The following is an 11,252-nucleotide window of genomic DNA, read 5'->3' on the forward strand; positions in this document are numbered from 1 at the left end:
ATGGATCTTTTCCAGCCGCAAGGGAGACAGGAGCAAGGTGTGATGTGGGTCCCCGGGGCCCGCTGGAGGTCAGGGAGATCAGCAATTAGCTAGAGGTGGTGAGAGTAGCAGCAGGGCCGGTGCAGCAGCAGCAGCACATCTTTTTCAACCGTGAAGGAGAGAGGAGGCCGACCCACCCCCTCGGCTAAATGGAGACAGGACATCAGCAGGGCCAGTGCAGCAGCAGCACATCTTTTTCAGCCGTAAGGGAGACAGGAGGCCGTCTCACCACCTCGGCCAGGGCCGTTTTTTCTCCCCTCACCGGTTGAGCAGTCTAAGGGTAAGGCCTAGCAAAGGTGCCCTCCGTCATTTATGGGAGACGGGTGTCTGGCGAGGCGCAAGTCAGCAGACACCCCGGGGAGCGCTGGGACGGCGCTGGGACGGCCCGGGAGAGCGAGAGGCTGCCACAGCAGCCTCCTCTTCCAGCCTACCTGCCTGCCAGCCTTCCCCTCCCACCCCGATCGACTGGCAAACGTGGCCTGCCATCGGAGGGCCACCGCCGGGCCCGGCACCTTCGCCGGCGCCTTCGGGCGGTCCGTTCCTCCGGCCCGCAGGCTCGCCTCTAGCGCCGGTCGGGGGGGGTCTAGCGCGACGGTCGGAAGGGGGTGGTGGTTCCCGGACCCCGCCCCCATCCTCCCCGCGCTTCCCCCCAACCAGGCGCGATCGCTCGGTAGCGAGACCGAGACGCCCGGTCCGTCCCGGTGGTCATACCACGGCGGGCCTCGTCACAGAGGTGGTAGGCAAACCCAGAGTTTGCCCACCCCGCAAAGGCGACGGGGCCCTGTCCGGCAAGCACGGTTTCTCGAACCCTCACCCCGGTCCACATCTGCGTCCGGAAAGCCTCGCCCTGGTCCACAGGGCTCAGTAGCCCCGAGCGAGCGAGCGCGCGCTCACACAGCGCCGCCGCCTGCCTGAGGGGCTACCTGGTTGATCCTGCCAGTAGCATATGCTTGTCTCAAAGATTAAGCCATGCAGGTCTAAGTACACGCGGCCGGTACAGTGAAACTGCGAATGGCTCATTAAAATGTAAAAAATAGTTTGCACATAATTCACCAATCTTCCACAAAATCACAAAATCTATTGTAAATAAAATATTAATCCATGTCTGTGCAGTGTTATACTTTTAGAGCTGGCAAGGTTTACAGCATTGAAGTGGTGGGACTGGTTGCACTCGTTGTTCTATTGAATAAAACAAAAAACCAGTACGTGTATAATTGAAACCTGAGTAACATTGCAAATCTAGGTGTTGCAGAGGCGGGTCTTCCCAGGGTTATAAAGAGCAACGCATCCAACAGCATCTTCCTCTTACTTTCAACCTAGAAGGGTTCGTCATTTGAGATTCACCTGTGAATTTGACTCCACTCAGAATTTTAGCCTGTTAACTTTCTGTCGCCACTATGCCTCTTCAGTTCGAACTGTGTCCTGGCAGAATGATTGGGGGCTCCCATCCATGTTTCATTATTGCTGAAATTGGACAAAACCACCAGGGAGACATTGAGATTGCCAAGAAAATGATCAAGATGGCAAAGGTAAATTCAGGCGGTGGTAGTCTGCCTATGAATGATGATGAAAAAATATTTGAGCTGTAAAATCACTATTTTGTCTTGCCTAGTCTTGCCTTGCTATCTCTTCTCATCTCTTCTCTCATCAGGACTGTGGTGCTGACTGTGCCAAATTCCAGAAAAGTGAATTAGAGTACAAATTCAGCAAGCGAGCCTTGGAGCGCCCCTACAATTCAAAGCACTCCTGGGGGAAAACGTACGGTGACCACAAGCGTCACTTGGAGTTCAGTCATGATCAATACAGAGAACTAAAAAAGTATGCAGAGGACATTGGTATCTTTCTCACTGCCTCTGGTATGGATGAGGTATGAGCTGCAAATAATCATGATTGTCTGGAAATTTCACTTTAAATGCCATTACTTTTAATACGTTACTGTATTTCTTAACCTGAAAAACAAAACCTGGAATAAAACTTACAAAAATGTAGTTGAACCTACAAACAGCATTTTTATCCCTCTAAAATCCTGGTGTAGTGGTGTCTTATATGATGATAATGATTTCACCGTGCATAGACCATCAGAGATTAATCAAAGTTTTGATGAAAATGAAGTGAATTAAATTTAATGACCTTCGAAGTTACCAAATAATGTAATTAATCTGTTCCTTAAATAATAAATAATTATTTTCCTTAAATAATCACATACTGTAACATATTGTGCCATTACTCATATCAGGTTGTGTTTCAAACACAATTTTTTTAGGACTAATAGAGGGTTTAGATGCTTTTTTACATAATTGTAGCTGAATAACTAATACATAGAGCAGTAAATATGTCAGAGATCACTGATGATACTCTGTGCTATAATTACCTTGATATTCATAGATGGCTGTGGAGTTTCTTCATGAGCTGGATGTGCCCTTCTTCAAAGTTGCGTCCTGTGATGCAAACAACTTCCCATATCTGGAAAAAACAGCCAGAAAAGGTACAGGTCTTTGTTGTATTACACCTCAAAAGCACTCTTGCCTCAATTTTAAGGAAACATGAAACTGAGGGTGTGCCGTGAATTAAGCACTGTGTAACAAGGCGGGTGTGGTCCTTAGTAAAAAAAAAAAAAGAAGAAGAAAAGAAATATATGAAATTGCATTGGACAGGTATAACAGTGGGCAGGATTTAAAGTGTAACAACATAATATGGTGATCATTTTCAAACAATAGCCATAGCCTCCTTCACAGGTTCTCTAGGTTTGAAGCTATTTGTGGCTATTTTTTAGTTTTTTAAGTACTGATTCAGCTCATCAATGTAAAAATGTAATTGGAATTTTATACTGTACATGGACACACAGTGATACAGACATAGAAAGGACATATTTCTGTGGATGGAGCTGATGTCATGCACAACAATATGACATGGTGAAGAAAGAAAACACTGCCTGGCCATAGATGCAATTTTGAATGTGTGTGTGTCTAGTTCCTCGTTCTATTCTTTATATTGGCTCCCAATTCATTTTAAAATTCTTATTTTAGCATACAGAGCACTAAATGGCCAGGCCCCAGATTATTTATCCAAGCTTGTTACAAAATACACCGCTGCTCGTTGTCTCCGCTCACAGACTGAGTTTCTTAGTTGTTCCCCGTACACGACTGAATACCAAAGGGGACAGAGCCTTTCAGTCTGTGGCACCAAAGCTGTGGAACAGTCTACCACCACAACTATGTTTGGTTGACTCTGTGAAATCCTTTTTTTTTTTTTTAACATTTTTGTTTACTTTTAACCTTTTATATTGTGTATATTGTCTATTTTGTTACTTAATGTTCTGCCTATTTTGAATCTTTGTGTACAGCGCTTTGTGACTATCTGTCTATGAAAAGCGCTTAATAAATAAACTTTACTTACTTACACACAGTCTCAACTGTCAGGGATCACAAGCACTGAAAATGGAAGTTTGTTTGCTGTTTGCACTGTAGATTATTTCAACATGCAGCTTTATAAATCCAATGGGGGTATAAAAATGTTATAATACATTTTAAATATGAATTAATAATGTGTAATTATATTTAATCAAATAATTAATTATGAATTATTTTTCTATAATATATGTTAGAAAAATATATAATCTAATGAATAATCTAAATACATCATTAGTTTAACCCTCTTCAGATTTTTCACATTGCATCATGAAACACTCAACAACACAAACAACAATCAAAGCAGAAACTGACTCTTTGATGGCACGTGATCCCTGACATCCCATTTTTGCAGTCTGTTGGGTTACATATATACAAATCTATCAATGTCAGGGCGACCAATGGTGGTATCCACTGGGATGCAGTCCATGGAAACCATACGCCGTGTCTACAAGACAGTAAAGGAGCACAACCAGAAATTTACTCTCCTGCAGTGCACCAGTGCCTACCCTCTGGATCCTAAAGATGTCAACCTCAGTGTGATCAGGGTAAGATGAATGAACATCATAATCATCACCTCTGGGTCAATAATAAATATCCCCCTATTCCCCCCTTTTTCCATTTTTTTAATGCAATAATTCATTCTGCACTGTGTGTTCTGCTGTTTTGTCGAGTTTAGTTTACATATTAAAAAGGTACACACCCTGTGAACTTGACTCTTTAGTTGCATCTTCACTGCCATTTTAGTGTTGATTTTCCACTTCAAATTGTATAATTACTGGGATGTATCAGACATGACTCCCTTGTAGAACATCACACAGATCCAATTAGTAACCAGTCTTAACACTTACAGGTACATATGTGTTTAACTTTATTTTTTGGTTAGAATGGTAGACAGTGAAAAACATGCTTTCTGGATCATGGATTGAAAATATTTTTGCATTGTTTCTCATATGCTTTCAAACTTTCATACTTTCAAATCCAGCCCCTAAATGTTATATGATTACACAGTGTCATATTACACAATCACAAAGTAGGTGCTGATTTCGGAGAGAAGACACCTGTCAATGAAAACTAGTGATTGTGTTGAGCATTACCACACATTTGACTTTAATATGCTCAGACTTAGTTTGTGTAATACTATAGTTTTTTTTCTTTTTTTTTAAAGAAATACCAGGAGGAATTTCCAGATGTTCCAATTGGATATTCTGGACATGAGAAAGGGATTTACATCACTGTGGCTGCCGTGGCGATGGGAGCAAAAGTTGTGGAACGCCATGTGACCCTGAATAAGACCTGGAAGGGAAATGACCATGAGGCATCCCTGGAGCCCTCCGAGCTGGCAGAGCTGGTCCGAGCAATACGACTGGTGGAAACAGCAATGGGATCACCAGACAAGCAAATGTTACCATGCGAGAAGACCTGCCATGATAAGGTCAGTTTGATTCATTTGACTTGAGTTTTGAAATTCTATCAGATGTCATTGTTAACTGTGTTTACCTCCACCCTATTCAGTTCATGGAACATCCATAATTCTGTAAATTTGCAAAAGGTACATGAGATGGATTAAAATATATCTTTTATGTATTTATAATCTTTTTTTTTACTCCAGTTGGGCAAGTCAGTCATTGCTAAGGTGACAATCACTAAAGGAACAGTGCTGAGCCTGGACATGTTTGCAGTGAAGGTTGGTGAGCCAAAGGGTATCCCTCCAGAGAACATGCAGAACCTGGTGGGCAAGAAGATCAAAGTGGATGTCGAAGAAGATGACAGCATCTTGGCAGACATGATAGAATAAAGGATCTTCCCAATTATTGGGACAGAGAGGCAGGCAAATAGAGAAGGATAGAAAATATATATGAAGTGAGTAAGATAGGCAGGTAGCTAGAAAATGGACAGACAATGAGATAATGTGTGAACAGTGAAAGGGATATGGTAAATTAAATGTGGGATAAGAGAAATATGAATATTGTTGAACTTGAAATGTATGTCTGGATGAAGTTATATGGCCTTTATGTAATTTGAATAAATGTAATAATATAAATGTAAACACTTTAGAATATAGATGCATATTGATATTAGATCATGATGCCAACTCTATATGCCTTCATAGGCTATTTTCTGAATGCCACAGGCCATATTTTTCATACTTCGCTAGTTTGATGTCATCTCTCCCTGCCTATTTTTTCCAGGATGCAATCATAACAATAAAAGCTATGGGTAGTTACACAGGATGCTCATATGCATGCATTGCATGTGTCAGGAATATTATTGTGAAATGATCTGGGGGTTTTCATATATAGCTTCTCTTAATTTTCCAGGTGTCACATGTGGGGCTATAGCTGTAATCAAATGTTTCTGTAATATTAATACTTCAAATAAACAAGGCTTTAAGAAACTCTGTATTCTTGACTTTTCATTAACAGTTTACAAATAACACTGAAACATTCCTTTACCTGAAAATATAGAATAAGACTAAATTAAAATAAGTGTTGTTGTAGTGTGATAAATTAGTTAGCGAGACATATCTTTCTCTGTGTCCTCATGTTTCCAATTTGTCTGCATTTTTACCAAACTAGGGGTCATCAAACTTAGACACTAAAAGATTGGTCTGATGAGGCTTGATTTCTGCTACAAAATTTGGATGGTAGGATCAGATTTTGGAATAAATGACATGAAAGCATAGAGCTATCCCTCCTCAATGGATCAGACTGCTACTGATGATAAAATTGTCTAGGTGGAATTTTCTTTGCACACCTTGAGACCGTTGTGAGCATTATTTAACCACCACAGCCTAGCTGGGTATTGTAGCTGATTAAGTCCATCCCTTTATGACCACAGTGTACTCATTTTCTGATGGGATGGATAACATACCATATTACATGTACCAAGGCACAAAATTCCAAAGATCTCAGTCTGGTTTACTGAACATGTGTCCGGGTTCCTGGGTGGACCCAGCGTACCCCAAACTTTACAAACGGCAGCAAGCAGTGCTCCCAATTCTGGAGAAAGAGCTGAGGATGAAACTGTGCCTCAAGCCTGAATATGAAGATGTCTTCAAGGGTATTTGTCTGGCTCTGGGTGGTTCTCATAGGTGCTGCAGTCCTCTAGTTGCTGCTTTGCCTGCACGTGAGCCTTTGCGGCAGCGAGTGGGCCAGTGTTCAACTGCTCACTCTCTTGCCTCTCTGCTCCTCGCTTGTCCGCCTGCCACCTCACTCACCAGCACTCCCATCTCGTCGTGGCTCAAGGGCTCCACATCCCATCTCAGCTCGACAGAGGCTCCTTTCTTCAGCATTCCTCTTGTCACCGCCAAGAGGAGGCAAGGCTTCCGTCACTGCCACTCTTCTCACGCAGGGCAATACCCAGTTGAGTGAGACAGACTTTTTTCTTCCCTGTCATCAGCCAAAGAATGCTGTTCACAGCCCAGCAAAACCAGGAGTCTGTTTATTATGAACCTCTGCTGGACTGTCAGAAAAGTGGTCATTACCAACCTGCCTCCATAAAAGCTGTTTTGGCCTCTGAGGCTTTACACCTCAAAATCTGATAATTTCTCTCATCCTGTATCTCAGCCTGTTCCTGACGCAGGGTGGCTTGGACACTGCGTGCCCCTGCACCCATTCCAGTTCCTTGGGGGAGGGTGGCTAGGGCCCAGCAGGTCCCTGTCTTGATTCCTTGAGTAGCTCAGGCTCAGCAGGTCCCCGCACCCATGCCAGTTCCTCTGGTCGGGGCAGCTGGTGTCTCGTTGTTACCAGTTTCTGTGGCTGCTTCCTGGGCGAGGGCCGCTAAGATCCAGTCCACTCCTGCATCCGTACCTGTTCTTTGGGTGGGGGTTGCTGGTGTCCAGCTAGCGCCTGCACCTGTCACTGCACCTAGGGTGAGGGTGGCGAGGACCTAACCTGTCCCTGCACCTGTTCCTCCGGTGGGGACAGCCACAAAAGGAGACTAGACATTTACTAACAGGAAAACTAAAGTGGGCAAAACTAAAACTAAGAACATGGAATTTTTATAGTTGCTTCATCATCAATTACAGTCAGGTAGCTGCACTTCTCCTTTCACCCAAAGTGCCCTTTGTTTGGTCCCCAGAAGCCACAGCAGCCTTCACCAAATTAAAGGAACTCTTCATTTCAGCACCAGTTCTCGTGCACCCAGATACCAAACTCCAGTTCATTGTTGAGATGGATGTGTCTGATGTTCTCTTACAGCAGTCGGGCCCCCACTGTAAGCTCCAACCCTGTGCCTTCTTCTCCTGGCAGCTGACCCACGGAATGTAATTATGACGTGGGTCATCCCAAGCTGCTTGTGGTGAAGCTGGCACTGGAGGAGTGTCATCACTGGCTGTAGGGAGCCGAGTAGCCTGTTATCTTGACAGATCACAAGAACTTCACTTATCTTACAACCACTAAGAGGTTAAATGCCTGTCAGTCTAATGGGTCCATGTTTCAATTTTAATATTTCCTTTTCAGGTTTAAGGAATGTCAAGCATACACTCCCACACCAGTACCCCGATGGCACAAGCCGGCCGGATTCTGAACAGATTTTGCCCATTAATGTACCATGAGATCGCTGATCTGGGATTTGGAGGAAACAATCCAGTGTGTCATGGCTACTGGACGGACTCACGCACAGACAGAGTTCTTTGCAAACATATACACAGGGTGATCTCTGATGAAGCCGAGAGCACAAACTCAGTTTCTTTGATTCGGTATGAACAGGAACTAAGCTTGTGGACAACCAAACCTTCTGATCGACGGTGTAGTCAGTCGGCCAGATGTTTGTTGCGTTCCCTTGTGTGCAGCAACGCCGGTGGCCCTCCAAACCCAGCAACACCTGCTGAGGTGAAACTCCACTGAAGGGACAAAGTGCTCACCTTCCAGAGCCGGGAAGAGAGAAGGTTGATACCCCAGGGAGACCTCAAACCGAGATTGCCCTGTAGATGAAGACATCAGGCTATTGTGGGCATATTCCACCCAGGGCAGTTGTTCCCTCCAGATGGCTTGGTTGGAAGCAACAATGCAGTGCAGAGCAGTCTCCAGCTCCTGGTTGGTGCGCTCAGTTTGTCCGTTACTCTGTGAGTGGTAACCAGAGGAGAAACTGACCTTGGCTCCTAGCGCCAAGCAGAACTCCTTCCACACACGAGAGGTGAATTGCGGCCCACGATCTGAAACCACGTCCTCCAGGGTTGCCGTGGAGGCGAAACACATGATTCGTGAGCAGCCGAACCGTCTCCAGGGCCGTCGGGAGCTTGGGGAGTGCAACAAAGTGGGCAGCTTTAGAAAAGAGGGCAACAATCGTCATTATAGTGGTGTTACCTGCTGACGGTGGGAGGCCGGTAACAAAATTTACAGCTATATGGGACCACGGCCGAGGTGGTGTAGGTAAAGGTTGCAGCAAGTCGGTCGGAGGTTGATGTCCCAGCTTGCTCCAGGCGCAGGTTGAACAGGCGGAGATGTACCCCCGAACGTCCCGTGATAAAGTGGGCCACCAGAAATACCATTGGAGGAAGGCGATCATCCTGTGTATTCCTGGGTGACATGTGAAGTGGGCGGTGTGAGCCCAATGCAGTACCTGAGACTGAGTGGCTGATGGAACAAAGAACCACCCCGCAGGTCCTCCTCCAGGGTCCGGTTCGGCCCACTGAGCCTCTCGGATGGCCGACTCAATCTCCCATGTTATTGCTCCAACGGCACAAGTTGCTGGTAGAATAGGCTCAGGGTCTCGCCTCTCCTCATGCACCAAGAACTGACGTGATAGGGCATCCAGCTTCACGTTCCAAGATCCCGGCCTGTACGTGATTGAGAAGCTAAAACGGGTGAAGAAAAGAGCCCACCTGGCCTGTCGAGCGTTGAGACGTTTTGCTGTTTGTAGGTAAGCCAGGTTTTTGTGGTCTGTCCATACAATGAATGGCTGAGCTGTGCCCTCCAACCAGTGCCTCCATTCCTTCAAGGCCAGTTTTATAGCCAAGAGCTCCCGGTCTCCCACATCATTGTTGTGTTCTGCGGGGGAAAGGCGGCGAGAGAAAAAGGCACAGGGCCGTAGTTTACCCTCTTGCTGTTGTGAGAGAATGGCGCCGACCCCCGAGTCGGAGGCATCCACCTCCACGATGAATTGGAGTCGCAAGTCGGGCTGAGGCATGATGGGTGCAGTGGTGAATCGTTCTTTGAGCTTTGTGAAGGCCATTTGAGCAGCCTGATCCCACTGAAAAGAGACCTTAGGAGAGGTTAAGCGGGTCAAAGGCAAGGCAATTTTACTGAAATCCCTAATGAACGTACAGGGGTGAATCAGCCACCAGGGGTTTTCTCTCTAGCAGTGTAAGCCGAGCCACTGCCTGGGTTAGAGAAGCATTCTGGCCCAACAGGTGTGAGAACATTGCCTTGTGACGGACCAGCAGCTCCTCCTGCGATGCGAGGGCTTGCTGGATTGGGTCTGGGTCTTGGTCTGCTGAGTCCATATTCTGGCTGGAACGTTCTGTCATGGCTACTGGACCGACTCACATGCAGACAGCGTTCTTTGCAAAGAGTGAGAGCCCGTAATGAGGTCTTCCCAGGCGAAGAGGAGGAGAAAGACAAAAACAAAACCTGTAGCTAGCGTGAGCCAGCCAGAGAGACACGGGGACCATGACACAGTGAGGTCTACAGGACGAACGTGACCTTGGCTCAGGTTCCCCTAACTGGTGCTATGTTGCCACAGCTGTCTGCTTTGCTGCCATTCACCGGGCTCACACCGCCCACTTTGCCTGCCACCTCAGGGTGGGAAGAACCATCTCTTTCCTCAGGCGTTACTTGGTGGCTTTGATTAGCTTATGAGGAATCTGCTTTAAGGTGCGCGTTTGAGAGTTATACCAGGGAGTCAAGTACTTCTGATTTGAGACTGTCTTTTTCAGAGGAGCTACAGTACCCAGAGTCATACGCAGTAAGGATGTAAGATTATTAATGAGTTTTTCAGCCTCTGTCAGAGTAGTTTTGTCATGGTCCTGGGCCATGTTGGCCCAGTATTCTTAGTTTTCGTGTGTTTTGTATTTTGTTCTTTATTTATGCATTGGTTCCTAGGTTGTTCAGTTAAGATGTTCCTTATTTGGTTACCCGCTGTGTGCCCCTCTGTGTATCTGTGAACCCCCGTTTCCCCTCCTTGTGTTTTATTCCATGTTTTCCCCTGCTCGTTATGTCTGTGCTCTCTCTCCTCCTGTCTGAACCTCTGTGTACTTCCTGTTTTACTTTGACAGTCTCTCGTCAGTATGCCATGTTGTGTTCACTCCTGCCCTGTGTCGTTACGATTATCTGTGTCAGCTGTGTTCCCCATGTGCTCCCACTCCCCTCGTTTACCCTCTGTGTATTTATGTCTGCGTCTCCCTCAGTTCAGTGTTGCGTTCTCCCTCATGCTGTGTGTGATTCTCCCTGTGTTTCCTGGTGATCTTTATATTTAGTTTTCCCAATTTAGTTTTGTATTACTCGTGACCTGTTTTTCCAGCAATAAAGCTGTGCCTTTTGAGTTTATTCCCCGTGTCCCCGTGAGTTTGCGTTTGGGTCCTCTCCTCCTGCACACAGCCGAAACATGACAAGTTTAGTTAGAATTTCTGCATTGTGTTGGCACATAATAGTGAAGAAGACAGCAGTGGCAAAATTATGTCCTTAAATTTAGTTATAGCACTTTCAGAAAGACATCTGTTGGCATTTACATCTACTGATATCTGCTGTGTAATCTATTGTAAATTTAAATGTTTAAACGATAAATTAAATGATCAGACTGACCGGATACACTGATTGACAGAAATCCATATTCTATGTTTCTCACAGCCGTTGACGAAAATGA

The 11,252-nt window shown here is 45.5% G+C and overlaps 1 protein-coding gene across 2 annotated transcripts; it reads left to right on the forward strand.

The window, feature by feature from the left end:
• The first annotated feature begins 394 nt into the window (after positions 1-394).
• On the forward strand, positions 395-5,838 carry LOC116310552 (sialic acid synthase-like). Of its 2 annotated transcripts, XM_039612991.1 has the most exons (7): positions 395-1,363; positions 1,449-1,568; positions 1,691-1,906; positions 2,425-2,524; positions 3,840-3,994; positions 4,615-4,881; positions 5,059-5,838. In XM_039612991.1, the coding sequence occupies exons 2-7, from the start codon at positions 1,470-1,472 to the stop codon at positions 5,242-5,244; spliced, it is 1,023 nt and encodes a 340-aa protein (XP_039468925.1). In that variant the 5' UTR covers positions 395-1,363; positions 1,449-1,469; the 3' UTR covers positions 5,245-5,838. The 2 variants fall into 2 exon arrangements, with proteins under 2 accessions (XP_039468925.1, XP_031583252.1); XM_031727392.2 differs by lacking the exon at positions 395-1,363 and having other exon boundaries at positions 1,371-1,568.
• The last annotated feature ends 5,414 nt before the right edge of the window (positions 5,839-11,252 follow it).

Source organism: Oreochromis aureus, linkage group 6 (genome assembly GCF_013358895.1).
Source record: "Oreochromis aureus strain Israel breed Guangdong linkage group 6, ZZ_aureus, whole genome shotgun sequence".
Taxonomy (NCBI): Eukaryota; Metazoa; Chordata; class Actinopteri; order Cichliformes; family Cichlidae; genus Oreochromis; species Oreochromis aureus.